The 18,820-nt window shown below is 38.0% G+C and overlaps 1 protein-coding gene across 12 annotated transcripts in view; it reads left to right on the forward strand.

Annotated features, from left to right (window-relative positions):
* PTPRK (protein tyrosine phosphatase receptor type K) overlaps positions 1 to 18,820 on the forward strand; it is a 381,645-nt gene that overhangs the window by 187,572 nt on the left and 175,253 nt on the right. For all 12 annotated transcript variants that reach the window (XM_071437018.1, XM_071437032.1, XM_071437039.1 and 9 more), the window contains exon 6: positions 2,861 to 3,035. In XM_071437018.1, the coding sequence (XP_071293119.1) occupies positions 2,861 to 3,035 (175 nt within the window). The remainder of the gene's footprint in view (positions 1 to 2,860; positions 3,036 to 18,820) is intronic.

Here is an 18,820-nt window from a genome sequence, read left to right on the forward strand (position 1 = left end):
GCATGTAGAAGGACTTTGAAAATGTAGTTGTGCAGTTGTTTCCCAAGAAACAAATTCTAATACAGAGAAATTAGAGCAACTACTCCAAGCCTTGTAAGATAATATGGCAGGAAGTCACTGATATAAATAAAGAAAATCTGCGGTGTTGTTCTAGAACTGTAAAGCTTGTCAAATTTTATTTTAATTAATTTCTCTGGAAGTGAATTAATATTTCATTTTAAGTAGAAGCCAAATTCACTTTGTTTCTCAACTTGAAACATGCAGATGAGCTTAAGTAAGCAAGTTCTGATCTTCAGAGTGTAAATTATTTTATATAGTGTAGCTTGGATGTGCTTCTCTGCTGCAGACTAAGCGCTTGGCATTCCAATTTAAAGAGCTGGACTTACTGAAATGGAGTCCTTCATTTTAGAGAACTCCCTAATATGTATTTTCCCTTCATAGCAGAACAAAAATGACTGCATTACATGGTTTGCTTGTCAAGTCTGCTATCATGTAAGGATATACCTTTGGTTTATTATTGGCTGCTTGATATTTTTGACAATCATATGGCAAGTTTGTGTTTAGTGGGAGTTTGACTTCTGCTGAGTGGCTATGATGTGGCAAGGCCATAAGGGCACAGGACAAGCCTGAGAGGAAGAAAGTACCATGAGTTTTGGTTATTTCAGGGTACTGGATACAAGGTTTATATTAAACAAATATCAAATTAAAAACAAATAAAATTTCTGACAGTCCCAATCTTGGGTTGGTACTGGGGAATGGGGGCAGGGCTGGAGTGGAGAGGAGGGTAGGGAGTGCAAGTCTTGAAAATCCTTCTTTCAAATGTAGTATTTTCTATCAATGAAGCCCAGAGAGGAAGGTGCATCTTCCACAAAATAATTTTACTGTTGTTTAACCATCACCGAAATAAAGCCTTTAGCATCATCCCTCATTTGCTTGATATTGAAATTTAATAATTTCATTGATTCCTGAAGTTCAATAGGCATTTCATGTGTAGGAGTGTTTGTAGACATCAGAAAACTTCCTTAATTTTTCTAAATTGGAGTCAGATACCCAGAGCTGAGGATGGAGCCTGTGCCTGTCACAGGGTGACTTGGTGGCACCACTGTTGGTCCAGGTGTCCTAGAGCCCGACATCCATTGTTTTTGCCCTGGGAACACCCTCTCAAAGGCCATGCCTGTGATAACCAGGCTTGTGGCTGTTATGAGATGATGACAGTTTTAGGGGAGGAGCAATAAGAATATCTTTTGGAAGTATCTCATGTGCCTTTTTGTTCTGGAAATCTGTTTTTGCTCTTGGTATCTTGTGGCTCTTTTTGGCCCAGCCCTGCAGACAGAGCTCACACTTGAGGAAATGGCAGAGAGGATGGCTGGGCGTGGGAAACTGGATGGTGTCTTCCTGCAGTGAGAAAATCCCACCAATAAACTTGCAACTGGCAAAGATAATGGCATAGTCTTTGTGCTGGAATGTGAGTGACTGGAATGTACCTGCTTGGTATAAATACAATTAATCTGTTTAAACGTGTTAATAGTTAGACTGAATGCTTGTTTCAATGGTAATGGACCACTGGTTAATCTACCACAAAACAGTTTAAAGGGACTAAACCTTGCTAGGATGACAAAGGGTAGATGTAAAGTGTTAGGAAGTAGTCCTGCCTGTGACATGAGGCTGCCTGATACACACATGCAGCATTAAATCACCTCCTTTTTCTGCCCTTTGTGTTTTGCCACAGGATTTCGGGTTATTAAATTCTGTGGCTCAGCAGTAGTGCTTTTGGTGTTAGAAAGCTTGGAGTTTAAAATCTCAATGAAGTTTCTCATTCAAGGGGTTGGTTAGAGTTAAAAATGTTCACAGAGGTCATGCTTTGCTATGTGCTGAGCAGAATGAGTGGTTACAAGCAAATGCTGCCATCTTTCCAGGGACTGAGCGATGCTGAGTGCTCAGAAACTGTATCCTGGTCAGGAAATAACATACAATTGGTCCATGGGAGAGAGCAGTGACATTGTTTGTTCTCTTTGTGCATGTTTCTGGGTGTTTTTTAATGCTGACTTTTGGTGGAGGGTCTGCTTTTCAATTGAAATCAAAATTGAGCATTTAATGTGAATGGTAATAAGGAAAAATGATCCCACAAGAGCTCAAACTGTTTCTATCTTACTGACCTGTCACCTGGCCCTGCAGCTCCAGACAGATTAAATTTTTCAGTGATTTGTGGTAGCTATGCTTTTTTAAGAACTCTCTAAGCTTCTTCCTTTAAATTAGATCTGTGTTTTTCCTCTTTTAGTGCCTTCCTGCCCTCCACTTTTTTATTTCAGCTAGCTTTAGATGGATAGGTGGTGCTTAGTATAACAAAGCTAAAATTTTAGAAGGTATTGAACTTGGACAGATAAAAGGTAGCATTAAAAAGGAAACATTGGTTGGTTGGTTTAAAAAGAGCTGTTGCAGACCTTTGAAATCCCTCAATGCCAGGTTTGTTTAAATATATCTTACAATACACCCAGAGTATGTGTTGTAAATCTTCTTAAAGTTGAATGAATTTTCTTAGGAGTACAACTGCTGCTGCTGGGCTGTCCTAGGATGATTCCAGCTATAAGAAAGTTGCAGTTGAGCTGGTCCTGTTTTTGTGCCAGTGCAAAATCGTCACGGTACTTTTCACTGCTAACTTGATTTTGAAATGATACTGAGTACTGTTTGTTTCTTGATGGGACCTCAGTTCTGAGCTCTTCTACCATGGAAATGCATGGTAGCATGGTCTGAGTGCATTTGGGTTGAGGTTTTGTTTTTTGTGTCTTCTTTGTATGATGATAATGATAAAAGTCTTTTATATCTTTTGAGTTAACTCTGACTTGGTTACTCTTATTTTCAGAGAAGAAATGGGGAAGATATTCCAGTTGCTCAGACTAAAAATATCAATCACAGAAGATTTGCAGCTACCTTTAAGTTACAAGAGGTGACAAAAACCGACCAGGATTTATACCGCTGTGTAACGCAGTCAGAGAGAGGTTCTGGAGTCTCAAACTTTGCTCAACTTATTGTTCGAGGTAAAGTTTTATTTATTTTCATTTTATCCAGTTAAATGCTTTTAATACCAGTGCTTTCTGCTTACACTTTTTATTTAGTCTACATATGCTTTGATCTGAAACAATCACACAAAGATAGCCCTGTGAAACTCACATAAGTTGAAAGACTGGTTTGCAAAGCTTCTTAAAATTGCTTTCCATGGAATGCACCTGTGTGAAACCCTGATCCCACAGTGTGTGGAATGTGTGTGAGTCCTATTTGTTGAACTTAAGGTGCAAATCAGCTTCCACCTATACATAGTTGCCATTCCCTTTTTAAATCTGTTGCCTTGAGCATGCTGGTAGTAGAGCAAATAATACATTGGTCTGTTACCTGGGAGACAGGTAGATTAAAAGAGTTGTAAACTTTCACCTACCCAAGGACTACTGGGAGCATTGTAGACTTGTTTTGTGATGATTTCCAATACAGAAGTAAATGGAAAGAAAAGAAAACTTGCTTTTCCCCCTTGAAATACTTTTTTGGTTGAAATGAATTCAAAAGCCAGCTGGTGTGCAACCATAACTCATTTGTGGTGTCATCAAGTTGGAGATTTTTCTTTTTTCCATCTTTTGCTCTGGAAACATGTAATCTTGACTGGCAAAGGGTGTGGTTGAACATAGAAGTTCAGTTTTCACTTCAAAAATCGTGTGTTCTATGGCCTGGAATAAGCTATTGAACTGCCTCTTACCTAACTATGTCACCTCCAAAACTTCATTTTTCATTCTTGGTTGTGATGAAGTTTACAGCTTTTGAACTGGGAAAAAAGAAGAGGTGTACAAAATCTGTTTGTGGGGCTGCTGCCTGGTGGAGGGGCTGTTTTGGCCAGGTGGGTTCAGAGGTCCAACACACGGTGGGCTCTTGCTTGGTTCATTGGTGAAGCAGTGGGATATTTGCTCAGTTTGGCACCTTGAAGTCAGACACTGCATCTGGAATGGGGACAGGGCAAGCAAGTTTGTCCTCAGTTTGTAGAAATTAAAGCTGTGTGGGAAATGCCTTGACCTATTTTTTATCTGGTATTTGCTGGCAGAGGTATTTTCCCTGGGAGGCTGGTTGATTGAGGTCAACCAGGTTTTATGGCTGCTATAAAACATCAATAAAAATGGGCCTTGCTGACTATACAGAGATTTAGACAACATGTTAAGAGCTTCTTTTTATTCTGTTAGATGCACCTTTTGTCTAGGAATCTGAAAGATGGTCTTCATCCTAATAAATTGAAATAAGTCCTGTTGAGGCATGAAAACAGACTATTGTTGTTAGAAAGTCTGGGCAAATCAATGTATTTATCCAATAAATTAAGTTTTCTATTTTTTTTTCTAGTATAAAAACACAGTAAAATGGTATTAAGAATACTATTTGTCTCAAATAAATAAAGAATCAACAAGAATATAAAATTTCATAGTACCATCTTTTAAAATGCCTCATATTGTCCTGCTGAAAAACTTAGGTAATTTCATAGATAACACCATATTTATGGCTCAAATAATAAATTTGATATTTAGCTATATATATTTATATAGCAGCTATAGAGGTTTTTTTATTTTAACGTTGACTTTACTTTTTGTGTGCTTTTTATTGAAAGTCCAAGAATCTTTTTTCTTTTTTAAATCTACATATACACACACATATATACCTATATAAATAAAAAATATTAAAAAATGCCCTAAAAGATAAACCTTCCAAAACCATTTTCATCTATTTGACATCATGGTAGAGAACAAAGATATATGTTTTATAGTTGGATTTATTGTTTGCTGATGTATTTGAAAAGCAATATACAGTAATATATTTTCTTGTTTGTCTGGATAACCGCTAAATAAATCTTGTTAGCCAAAAAAGCATACCCATACCCTTAGGGATCAGCTACTCTGGTGTTAAAACTCTGCTGAAAATTAACCATAATGACAGGTCCTATATCTCAGTGGCACTTTAAAGCTGACATCCTGCTACATGGATACAAAAGATGATAATTTTAGAGGAAATTTTTGGGCCACTGATATGAATTGCCTTTAATAAGAGCTGGCATAGTATTGCCCGTTGTCAAAGATGACCCAGGGGGAAGAGTTTATTAGTCCGTTTCCTTCTAAACTGGAAGTGACAGGGCATGCTTGGGGCCCTTTTGTTGCTGTTTGTAACAAATGAAAATTTCACTGCAGAATTCTTATACTGAAGAGTATTGATCTGTGTGTTCTCACAGCCAGAGGAGGGGAAAAAAACGACGAAACGCAATTTACTTTGTCATGGCTTTAGTATTGCTTCCAGATAATTCTGAGTAACGATAGGGTCTTTGGTTTGTAGAAGCCAAATTTTATTGACAACACTGTTTATTAGAGAGTGAGGGATGAGGAACAGGAGTTGTTGCACAGTAACTCAAAACCTTGGTGTTTGCATTCCTGGCCAAGATATGGATATATCTTGGGATATATCTCATGTCTATACACACGTGTGATACCATAATGTAGGTGTAGAGACATCTGATATTTTCCTGATGAGCAAGCTATAAGTTAGTCTTGATTAGTAATGAAAGTTTCTAGTTCTATAATGTACATTATGTTGAAACATCTTTATTTCATTTTGAGCTTTAGCAGAAGAATTACTTTTAGTGGAGTTCTAAACTCTATTACAAATGTACTTACCTGGGAGGGATGGTATACGTTTCAAGACCTTGAAAGAGATAACTCAATTACTCTGATTAGTTTTTTGAAGAAAAATTGAACTAGGATAGGATTTGTAATTAAATTATGAGGTTTTACCAAAAGTAGTTCCAGTCAATGATTTAATGGCTCACCTTTGTATAGAGCTGGTCTTCAGCTCCCAGCTCAGTGGCTGCACTGTATTGATTTTTTTTACATGGTTTCTATGGCACTGCTATTATTCTTGGATGCGTGTAGAAGGAGTTTTCCCTTTCCCCTTCCTTTTACAGGAAGTTTGGTGTTGTCATTACTGTTAGTTGACTTACCCTCCTGAATATGTCCATCAGATTAATTGTCTGTTTATATTTTCCCTGGTAAATTGTCAATTTCTGGGAAGGGAATTTCTTGAAGTCTTCAGGATTGTCTGCACTGGAACTTGAAGGAGATGCTGGGAGGAAGAAACAGTATTTGTGATATGCAGGAGTGAACAAGAAGCCACTGATGGTTTCTTTTTCACTTCTTTCTTACTTGCTTTTGAGAGCAAGTGTATCTCAAAGTCTCTGCTGCTTAGTGTGCAATTGTAGACTCCTACAATTGTGCCCAAAAGAAGTGTCCAAAGAGATCACCTGTGCCTTGGCTCATGTGTATATTTGATATTTACAACTGTGTAGCCTTCCCGAGTTGCAGTATCAAATGCTCTGATCTTCAATTGGTAGAGAGCTTTGCCCCATAATCAGTTCTTGTACTGCTTCATTGTTCTGTGCTCTTAAGAATGTACTGGAATCTTTCTCTGAAGTTGTCAGTATTTGCCAGAAAAGTTACCTTGTGCATCAAGAAAAGAGGTAGTGTCCAACACAGCAGCTGAGATCAGCTTCTTAGTTGACATGATGTCTTAAAAGTGGGTGTGAGATGGGGATGAAGCTGATGTTACATTCTTATGTGGTTAGTTAGCAAAGTAGCTGCACATTGTCAGAAAAATAATTGTACAAAACTAGATATCACGCTATTACGTGCTGCAAAATCAGCAGGAGATATGGTGCACTTTATTTTATGTAGTGGATCTTGCACATATGATTTTGAAGAAAATGTTTGTTAGAATTAAAGATAAGGTAGAAAAATAAAGGCTAAAAACCTTGAAATGTATGAATCAAATGTATAATTTGTTAATAATAGTAACAATGTGGAGAGTTCTGGTTCTACTGATAAGTTTGTAAGTTTTATTTGAACCATAAATTACAGCAATTTTTTATGGTTTTACTACATGATTTTTTTTTGCTTTTAATATTTCTTCATCCAACCAAAACATCTCTTCTGTGCTGGGTTCAAAGCAAGGGGAGGTCTCTGCCTTGAATTCTAGTTTCAATATGGAATTGTCTTCATGCACCTGGTAAATCCAAGTTAGTCACAGCAGACAAAGGCAGTTTTCCTCTACCATCTTCTGAATGTTCTTCCAAAAATCCTAAGTTCTGATGAGCTGACCTGTTTCTAGGCATCTGACCTGTTTGTATGAGTCTGTGGATATCATTATTTCTTGTGTTTGATTTGACATTGCAAGAAGTCTCTCTTCTAAGTAATCAGGTTCAAGTTTTGGTGGGATGTGTGATTTTGTTTGACTCTTTGTAAGCCTTATTGGGCTGGTTTGCTATCAAAAGCAGTTCCTGTTACGCAAGCCTGGCAGTGATTTTTCTACCTTTCTTGTCTGAATCTCTTTAGGGATTACATATAGGAAAGCTAGTAATTTGGCTGGTTCCTGGTGATACTAGAACACTGTGAAGATGGAGCTTGCCCCTGGCAAGCAATTCTCATGGGAGCATTATTTTTTTTCTCTTACAAGAAAGCTTTGATATATTTCCATTTGAGAAAGCTGTGGACTGAAATGCACTTTCCAAATTTCACTGGTGCTTGTTTTGTCTGGAAAAATAAGTGAAATCTTGAAGCCTGCTTCAGATGTGTGTATTCAATTTTGTGACTTGGTTTATTTGTTCAGTATAATAACAGACTTAAAATATGTCAAGGAGAGCATTAGGTGGCAGGTAAAAAGTTAATACATCAAGTAGCCTGAATTTATATTTCCTGCTTGCAAATGGACTGAAGTATTTTAATACTAATTTTACAAAGTGTCCCATATTTCTGCCCTCCGTTATTAAGTTCTCTGATATATAGGAAATTTGTAAAAAAAAAATTCACTTCTGGTGATATTACCCACCATCATAAATATTAGACAGTTCAGGTTATTAGAGATGCTTTGTAATTTGTTCAGAAGTTCAGTCTCCAGGAGACAATGACTTTGGACTGTATCTTTGCCAAGTCTTGAGGAGGGCCATTGGTGTGTGTTTTTCTGAACTTACTGAATTTCAGACCAGAGAGGAAATTGAGGAGAGAGATTTTGCAGTCCAAGTTATTGAAATCTGTGGGCTTTTCACCACTACCTTGGCTAAATTTCCTTTTGAATCATCAGCAGACTTCAATAGAGGTATGCAAATACTTTATTTTTGTCAGAAGCCCCCTGTGGCTGTTCTTGGTTCATAAGATGCATTCCTGGAGTATTGATATTAATACTGGTACTCTTCTGGACACTCAGCTCATCTTCAAAATTACTTTCTACTCTTAAGTTTCCTCATTAGTTGTAGCCTAGTTCTCTCATGGCTGTATCCCTGCAAGAAGAGCAGATGATAATGTCATAATTACTTTGCAGTAGTTAGAGAAAGAAGGAAATTATTTTGTGAAGTTTCTCTAAACCTTGCTAATAAAATGCAAATTATATTTTGAGTGTATATTTAGGTATAAGCATTCGTCAGAGAGTCAAGGATCCAATTAACTTGATCTTTTTGTGGCATTCTCTGGTTGTAATTTCTCTACTGTATTAAGATCTTATCCTCTTTAAGTAGGTTTAACATGTGAATCTGCCTATTTTTCAATCCTCTGTTTCTTACAGCAGGTAAAGAGAGGCTTTCACCCTCAAGTCAAATCCTGCCTCCTTTACATAAAAAGAATGAAATGCCTCAGAAAGTCTTTATGCTCATAATGAATAAATTGAACGAGATAGGAGTCTCAGTTTCGTCACTCATCTACATATCAGAAAGAATAGCAGCTTCACTTTCTACTCAGGCAACTCTTCTGTGGAAGTAACTCTGCTCACCTCCTTTGCTCAGGAGACATTTGTCTCTGGTTTATATAATTAATAGGTACGTTGCTCATTTTCTTCAGGAAGTGTAGGAAAGCTGCTTTTGCTGGAGAAGCAGGAGAAAATAGTTTTACAGGATTTTTCTAAGAAGCCAGAGAGACCGATTCACATGAGCTAACAGAAAGGCCAGGTATTTGGCATAGGCTCCATTCCATCTTTCTGTGTTGAGCAATCTTGGCTGCACAGGTTTACATTTGAAATGAAAATCACAGGATGGCTGAGATCGAAAGGCACCTCTGGAGGTCATCTGCATCAAACTCGCCCTGCTCAAGCAGAATCACCTAGGGCCTGTTGCCCAGGATCATGTCCAGATGGCTTCTGAAAATCTCCAAGGATGGATATTTTGCAGCCTCCTTGGGTAACCTGTGTCAGTTCTCAGGCACCCCCACAGCAAGAAAAAATGTTTCCTGCTGTTCAGAGGGACCTTCCTGTATTCCACTTGGTGCCCATTGCCTCCTGTTCTGTCACTGGCCACCAGTGAAAAGTGCCTGGCTCTGTCCTCTTTGCACCCTCCCTTCAGGTGTTTATACACATTGGCAATATCTCCCTGAGCTGTCTCATCTCTAGCCTGCTCTTGAAATTTTTCTAATGTGAGCTGGTGCTTTATTGTAGTTCTGATGTGTTCTTCAGGAAGACCCAAAACATTTAATGTGAAGCACATATTTGGCTTTTACTTCATAAGACATGAATTTTGTACTGCTTGATATAGCTAAATTAACATTTTCATTAGGCAAAAACTAGCAAATTCTGTGTTGATACACATCTTCTTAATGTGTTCTCCAGACTTAAAGGTGACTGGTCTGGATCGGAGCAAAAACCCAAATCCTGTAGCTCTGTGTCCTGCCCCAATAGCCAGCGACTGGGGCAGAGTAGCAGAGAAAAGTAGATGTAGAAGCATCCTTTGCTGATTTAGGATTTTTCTATCCCAGGGGTCTGTGGTTCAGACATTGTCCAAGTGAAGGGCAATACCCTCTCAGCCTGGACATGGGTGTTTTGCCTTAGTTTCTCACTCAAAAGCTTGCAGAACAGATTAATGATTACCTAATTCACTTGGTGCAAGGGCCATTTTCTATTTATAGTTTTCCTTGTCTGGTGTATGTTTTTCCCTGACATCCATGATGGATGTTGATGCTTTGTGGCACTTTTATTCACAAGTCCAAGCAGCATGAGTTCCTTTTGTGTTTTCTGCAAGGCTCCATACTGCCTGCACGAGAGCACATGGGATAGCTTCTGTTAGAGTCCTCTATTTTCTGCTCTCTACCCAGTGACAAGAAACATGATGGGAATACTCTTTTCACAGGCTCTGGGTGGAAATCAGAAAAAAAGAAAAAAGAGGAGGAGGAAGGCTAGGGATGCTGACAATTAGCTGGATCGATGTTTGCATGGCTATTTCTGCTCTTTTCTGAGGGCTGCTTTTCTATATGTCAATATAGTTGCATTTCTAGGCACCTGATCACATCTAGAACCACGTACAGATTTTCTTCTGTCATTCCTAATTAGTAGGTGTGACACTGTTTTGTGTGTCATTAGGTGTAACACTACTTTGTCTCCAGGAATGAACTTGTAGCAGGCCTGACTAGTTTTCTGATGGCTGTCTTAGACCATGTTACATAAACCTTCAAGCTGGAATATGCTTTCAAAGCAAATCTCCAGAAAAGGGCCCTTCCCTGCTTGCCAGGCAGTGGACTGCTACTTGTTCTTGTCAGCTCTGGTGGAGACCTTGCCATGGCTTGGCAGCAAAATAAATACAGCTGCAGGGTCAATGAAAATCAGTAGGAGCCTATAGTGGGTGGTGACCTGGGATGATCTTGACCAAGTAGCTCACAGTTGCAGAGCAGTTAGCTCTGTGCTGTCAGGCTTTGTGCTGCATTTAGGTAATATTCCTCATGGGTTTTCTTCCTCCGTGGTAGACCAGGTATTATCAGCCCCCTTACAGGCAGCATAAACTGGGTATCACCTGCTCTGCCTAATCCAGCAAAGCTGAGACAGATCATGCAGCTTCACTCAACCTGATCCAAAATGGTGTTGCTGGTGATACCACAGATGTGGCATCAGTGATTGCATGAGTGAGATCTCACTGTTTAGGTGCTCTCCTATACCTCTGCCCTTTTCTCATGTGCCTCCTTATTGTGAACTTCCTTAAGTTAATCCAAACACCAAACAAAGCATTTGGGAAATTAAAATGTAATCACTTTAAACAGTGGGATTCTTGTTGGCCTTTAGGCTTGATGGGAGTCAGTGCAAAGGAAAAAAAGAGGCAAGGGAAAAGCTTTTGGCAGGTGTGACTTCAGTGAGGAAATAAGGGGTTTCTTTGTTTCTTATATCTGTGTTTTATCCAAGCACAGTAACATGAAGATCATTTGCAGTAAAGTGATTTTTCTCATTGTAATTAGAGATGTCTCCAGACTGCCCCACCACATCACTGCTGTATTTCACTTGGATAATTTCCCTTCCAGTATCTGGTCTGTCTCTACATTTATTTAAATCAAATATTTCATTTGAATACTGCAGCTCAGGATGGTCTTTCTCAGTTTAAATGCCACTGACATTACCATGGAGGTTAAAATATTTACTTAAGTATAGACAAAGTTCTGTTACTTGCCGTCATTTTCCAGTTTTGGGGAGGGGAAAACCCCTCTAGGTTTGACATCTCTGTATTGTGCAGAGTTGTTAAAAAGGGTGTCGATGAGTAGATGCATGGTAATGATGAAAAGGAGTGCATTTGGAATTCAACATAGATGGCAGAAAATGTAGGATGTCAGAGAAGCCATATATTAAAGGGAATTTGAATTGGAAACTGAATCCCAACCTGCCACTGGGGGCATTTTGATCATTTTGATTTATTAAACTTTTATAACAGCATTCAGACAAGGCTGAATTAAAATGCTTACTCTTGGGTGGTTTATGGTACACAAGTCATCATGCTAGTGAAGTCTCACCATGATCAATGTAGAGTTAATTTAAGTTGCTTCTTTAATGCTGGTGCACCTGTGTGCTTTAGTAGGTATTTAAAAATCTAACAGTGTTCTAATGCTGAATCACTTAACAAAAATACAAAATGAAGCCTCACTGACATTTATTTTCAGCTGCATTTGAGTGAGTCTTGCTATTAAATTGTAGTTGAACTGCAGGAAAACAAACTGCATATATATTCCTATACCAATTTTATATATTGATAAATGTACACACATTATAAAATGGCTAGCAATGAAAATATAGCCATTTCCTTGAAAACAGGTCAAACTGCTAAAGACATAGGGGCTTGCATTGTACCATTCTGACCATCTCTCATCCTCAGCAGCTGTACGTAGTCTCAGTGAGCACCGTCCCTGCAATAAAAAGAAATCAATTACTATTAGAGTGGCACTGCAGGTTAAAGGCATTACAGGTTCACACTCAGTTTTGCAGCAAGGAGATGATACTTCTCTGCAAATGGGGAATGATGCAAAAGATGGATGAGACAGAGTTCAAGGAGCAGTACTGTGAGGGTCTGGCACTATCATTCCAAGCTGTCTCAGAGACATGATGGATGATTCAGTGGCAAGAAGCAATAATACCCGATGATGAGAGATTCGTCTCCAGATCTTAAACCCACTGCATGCTGTCTACCTGTTGGTGTTCTAGTGGCATAATGATTCCTGATGTGTTCTGAAGAGCTAAACTATTGTACTTAAGCAGCTAATTTGGAATGTTGAATTTAGTAACCCAGATTTTTTGCCAGCTTCTAGGAAAGCAGGCAGCATATCAAACACTCCTGCACATGGTGAATTTAATTACCTCTTATTTATGTGTGGTACCTGTTGACAGAATCTTGTAAGCTGTGCTAATACGATAGGTAATTTGTTACCTCCAGAAATCACTTTCTATGTGCCCTCTGATCATTATCATGAAACATGATAAATGATCTAGCCCATGAAGTGTAAATGAAAATGAAATGGATAATTTGATTCTATGTCTAAATTGTTGCTGGAGAAGTTGTTGCAATTATTATGGAATTTATCTCATAAAAATATGCTTTGCAATTTGCCAGTGACCTTTAATCATCTTGGTTGGGGAGTTATTTGAAGATAATTTTAAAGAGATTACAAAAAGTTTGCTCACAGTAGTTTGGATAGAAATTTTTTTTCTTTCCTAAAGAGTTTTAAATATTTGTCTGTTTAATAATTCAAATTGCAGGATTTTTCTGTAGTGTTAACTGCTGAAATGTTTGCAGAATTATATAGAAAGTAGTGAGAAACATATCTGTCTCTCCTGAAGAAGAGGGAAGCTTAGCTACATGCAGAAAGATAGATTTCTTCCTGCTGAGATGCAGTGTTGAATTTGGATGTGTTGGTTTACTAGAGAGCTTGTCATTGAGATTGATATGGAGCTGCTAACAGGCATGTCTTGAAGAACATTTAAGGAGTGTTACAAGGAAAATGAATGTGTTTCTCTCCCCTGTTCCCCAGCTATGTTCACAGTGCTAATGGCAGAGTCTTGTCCTACTTCCTTCATGAGGAAGGATGACACTGTTGCATTAGGATGATATTTGAATTTTCATCTCTTCCCAAATTTTTTAGTGCTTTTTGTTTTATTTCTTTTTAAGCTTCTTTGTTTCCAGGACCTCATTGATAACATTTCATATAGTTATTCTGTGTCCATTTTCTTAGCCTTTTGGCATGCCTTCTACTGCCAAACACTTTGAGTGTACCATCCCAGTTGATGTCTGTATGTGGTAAAAAGTAAAATTTTTCACTTTCCTGAATTCTTTACTATTAAATAAAAGAGAAAATTTCTCTTGATGGGTTTGGGGACTAAACAGAGACAAAACTCAGTGAACAGTGTTAGGAAAAGTGAGAGCACCTTTTTAGGAATTAAAAATTGCTTAGAATTGACTTATATTAGAAAACTTACAGACTAATAAGAATGGTCAGTAGGGATGATAGGGAAAAGCCTCTCAACAGTCAATTTAATGTTACATTTTCCTTCAGGAAAGGAGGATGTAAGTACAAAAAAAATCACAGAATGATAGAATTTTCAAGGTTGAAAGAGACCTTTGAGACCATCAAGTCCAACCATCAACTCTCAAATCAGCACTACCACTGTAACCCCCAAACCATCACCCAGTGCCAGATCCAGACACCTTTTAAACACCTCCAGGGATTGTGATTCCACCTCCTTCCCAGGCCACCTATTCTAATGCCTTAAGGCCATTTCCCCTGGTCCTCTAACTACAGGCACAGCAGGAAAGATCACTCCCCACCTCACAGCAAACTCCTTTCAGGGAGTTGTAGAGAGTGATGAGGTCTCCTGCAAGCTTCCTCTTCTCCAGACTAAACAAACCCAGCTCCCTCAGCTGATCCTCATAAGACTTGTTTTCTTGACCTTTCATGAGCCCGGTTGCCCCTCTCTGAACACACTGCCTAATCCATGGGGTCTGAAAGGTGTAGACATTGCATAGTGTTAGTTCAACGCTTATAAAGCAGAGATAATTTTCAATGAATTCTAATTTTATTAATAATGATTGTGCTAAATTTGCTTGAATTGGTTAATTTGAATAAATAAATGCCAGGAAAAATACTTTGCTCAATTTAGAGATTTTGTCTGGAATGAATAAATTAATTATAAATGAATAAATGAATTATAAGGTAAATTCATTTGAACTTTATTTGAATGTGCCAAGCATCTTATAGTTTGTGGAATCTAGATGAATCTTTTATTCAATTTTTTTCAATATTTATATTAACTTTTTGCTCCTTGTGCTTATCTGGTGGTAGATCCTGTAAGCCATATGGAACTTTACCTGTTTGTGGACACAAGGTAGAATACTACAAAGCATCAAGGCCATATATGTTTTTAGTAAAGCTATCTTACTTTAGTGAACTGGCTTACTCATTTCCTGAGAAAATCAAGAATAGTATATTGTATTGTTTACCTGACCTATTTCACCATCCAATCAGGATTAAGTCTAAAAATATTTTTTTTCTGTTTCACATTTTTAGATGAATTTGCAGTTCTGAGTTTATGTGAAAATCTCAGCTTTATTCTTATATTGACATCCTCATGGTAACATAAGTTGTGTTTTTTAACAACTGGAGATATAAAGGCTACTGCTTTTGAAGGGAGGTGGGGTAAACTAGATGTTTCTCTTTGGCTTAAAAATTGAGATTGAAGTCTCATGACTTTTAATGCGTGCTTTGAACTTTACTCTGACTTTGAATTGTGTTGACAGCAGTTGGAAATGTCTTGACTAATGATTTATTCTTCAACTTTCTGCTTCTCTTGGACTGGATAACATGCATGTCCTAGAAAAAACAAGATACATTTAGTGTGATCAAGCTTGTGATCTATGGGCTGCATCACCAGCCACTGCAATATTTTCTCCTTCTTTTTATTGGAGATAGAAAGGAGCAGCTGTTTGGCAGTGTATGAAGCACAGCTCATTTTAGCAGCTGGACATTTTCAGTTGCAGGGTGGTTTGTTGTTTTCCTTTGTTTTTTTTAATATGTGATACTGAGGCACAGTTCCTGCTTTGAATGTATGCAGCGTGGTACTTGGCCACCTTAGTGCGCTGAAGAGGAGAAGACATCTGAAAGTTCTCACAAATATAGCTTGCTGCAGTCCTCACTTTTACCAATGACCTCTCTGGATTTTTGGGTGGTTTTTTTTTGTTTGTTTGTTTGTTTGGGGTTTTTGTTTTGTTTGTTTTTTGTTTGGTTGGGTTTTTTTCTATTTAGCACCTCTGGGCTTTCTGCAACGTGATTTACGTTTGCCATCTTTTGTGCTCTATGTGTTGGTTGCTACTTCTATCAGTGGAGCAGAGAAGATGCTGTTGGGTAGAATGTGCCAATAAATGACAATGAGGTAATTGAAAGGTGATAAAACTGTCTGTTTTACTAGAAAGAATAGCTCCTTTTCCAAACGGTTTTGTAAAGGAGATATAATTGGACACTTCAAGAAAAAAAATGGACTGTCTGTATTCTGGCTGGCTGCAGATATGTTTAAGATGTATTTTGAGTATAGGCTTACAGACTTTTCCTGAAATTTGTCTTTGTGTTACATGGGAAGCTGCCTCCACCTTTTAATTTTTTTTTTTTTGTTGCTCAAGTTCTCTATCTTCAGCTATCTCCTAATGCCATTTTAGGGATATGTTTCACCTTCCTCTTGCATTTTTCTTTCAACATGACTGCCTAAAGAAATATTTATCTAGTTTTATTTTTCCTGGGAACACCTCCAATATCTACTTGACCTCCAACTAGGTATGTGGACTGTGCAACACAAAGAATTGTGCCCTAGTGACATTTCTTTCCCCTTCAAATTACTGTCATTATCAGTGACATTTCCCAACTAGAAACACAATGCTCCTCATTTTTTTTTCTATTTTCAATTGTTCCAGGAAGAGCTTTAGCCTCTTCTTTGAATAATATTATAAGAGGTTAAAGAACTGATAGAAAGAACAGAGGCTGGCTTTTCATTCAGGCCAGATCAAGTGATGGTTTCAAGAACTTGACCAAGCAACTTTCTGGAGCTGAAGACAGATAAGAATAGTTTAGTTAATGTTTTGTTTTGTCCAGATCTTGCTTCCCTTTACCAAAACAAACCCTAAAGCAGGAATTTAGTGGTGTGTCAGTTCTTCCAGGTTGGAACAAAGAATTTTTTAGAAATATGTTATGAATGGAGGACAACATTCTTGCTCTGAAATTGAATGTTTTGTACAGGTGCTATTGCTTGCATTATAAAAAATGGAGGGGACAGGCAGGGGAAAGTGTGTGCCAAACAGAATGTGCTTACAGTCACCTTATTAAGGAGACTGTCCCCTAAGACATTTGCATCATTAGGACTTCTGATAATTAAGATGAACTATATTTCAGTAAGAAGACAGCCTTCTGGCCAACTGACTAAGCAGATGCCAAGTGGAAGCAAATGATGCTGAGTTGAGCTCTCAGGCAATTAACAGAAATTAATGGACCAGGTACCTACAGTCTGTTTCCTGTGGGTGTCAGTTCAGTGTCCTTGCCCTTTCTGCACTTCCAGCTCTGATGACTTTCAGGGGGTTTAGCACCTGAGGTTTCCTTATTGAAATTTGCTGGGATTTATCATCTGCTTAGCAGAGCTCACAGGATTCCTCTGGTGGATTAAAAATTTCACAGGATTCTGGAATTTTAATTAATTGAGTGGGAATAATTTTGCAATTCTTCAATGACAAGAATCCTGTTTTGACTCATAGCATAATGTTACAGAGGAAGCCTTCTAGAGGGACTTGCACTGAGTAAAGAGCTGAAACCTGTCACTCACCATTTGGTCTGGTTTCAACCTCATTTCTGAAAAATGCATCTCCATATTGCCATAATTTATTGAAGCTTCCTAATCTGTGAAGGAATGTCTTGCATGCCCTGTTTTTGACTGATTCTGTGCCTCATGACCAGATTCATGCACCAATTATTTATTTGTTGGATCCTTCCTTAAATGTAGGTATGGGCAATGTCTGTTCATGTGCAACAGCATCTGATGTTACAGCAGAGGCAACAAAGGCATGGTCCTACCTCTCTTTTCTCTCTCCTACTTCCTGTGACTTGCTATTTCCTCTTCTTTTACCTCAGAAGCATGCTTGGCCCTCTCTCCAGTGAGCTGGCTGGAGAGCTAAATTAAAAAAAAAAAAACAACAACCTGACACTGCTGAAAGAAGTGGGTGTTTTTGTGTCAGACTAGTTTACAAGTAGTAGAACCACTGGTCTGGAAAAGATGGAAAGACCAGAGAAGAGGTGGTGGTTCACTCCCCACAATGATGTTGTCTTTTTGGGTTGGCTTAGATATAATGTTAAACTGCATCCTCAGCCTGCTTTGCAGGTGGATTACACTGTACGGCAAAAATCTTTGTGCCCACAGGGAATTGTGGCATGGAATTGTTCCTGAGATAAATGGTGTTGTCTTGGGGGCTTTCTTTGGTAGCAGCTTCCTTGTACGAACATGCCTTTAGAGGAGTTGATATAACAGAAAGGGGCTGACAGGAGATACAAGCGTGTTCCCTCAAGCCCACATTATCTTGTCATAGCTGACGAGATAACCAGATAGCAGAATGATAGGCCTTAATGTAATAGGCCTGAATAGAAAAAACAGCAGTAAACCTCATCTTTGGGTTGTTATGGGAAAAAACAGCTGGACTTGGGATGGAAAAGGAAGAAATCAACCAGAAAAAAAGAAAGGTAAACAAAAAGGGAAAGAAAGATAAAATATTTCTCTTGAATTGGACATTTAGTTTAATTTCACAATGCTAATTAGTCCATTTAAAAATAAATACAATAACACTTGGACTGGCTTTTCAACAATATACTAATGAAGTAAGCTATTATGATTTGTATAGGTGTAATTAAATCATGGGAAAGCAAATATATCAGTGTAGTTGTTTTATCAGCAGTATTAAATGAATAATAAGATAGACAGCTATGCACATATCACTGTGCTGCTCTGAAAAATATTTGAAATTTTCACCCAAAGAAAAAAAGCAGAGGCGAAATGCATTCTTGTTATAAGATTTGTTGAATCTAAATTAAAAAATATTCTTCCACTGAAGAAAAAGTGACTGATTGCAATATCAGAAGTAATTCAAGTTTCTCAAAAGGACTTTTAAAAGGAGTGAGGCAACCAGAGGGCAATGTAAGGTGTCATAGTTCATAGAAAAGACAATACAAAGGCAAAAATAGTGTACTGAATAGCAAAAGATTATGAACTTGGGTGAGAAAAGTGCCATGAGGACTCATAGATGGAATAACAGGTGTTTTGTGGCTGTTTAATGATTGATTATTATATGGTGTAAATGGGGCATGAAGAGAAACGCTTCATTAAATAACTTGAGAAAAATTAGGCAACATAGCAAAGGGAAAATGTTTTGGTCTCTTTAGTGCTTTCAAAGGGTACTTTGAGCTTCAGTAATGTTATTGGCCTGCTTCCATTACCCTTTTCTTTTGAAGAGAAA

Source organism: Agelaius tricolor, unplaced genomic scaffold (genome assembly GCF_023055355.1).
Source record: "Agelaius tricolor isolate 1412-34295 unplaced genomic scaffold, bAgeTri1.0.p SCAF_1, whole genome shotgun sequence".
Lineage (NCBI taxonomy): Eukaryota > Metazoa > Chordata > Aves > Passeriformes > Icteridae > Agelaius > Agelaius tricolor.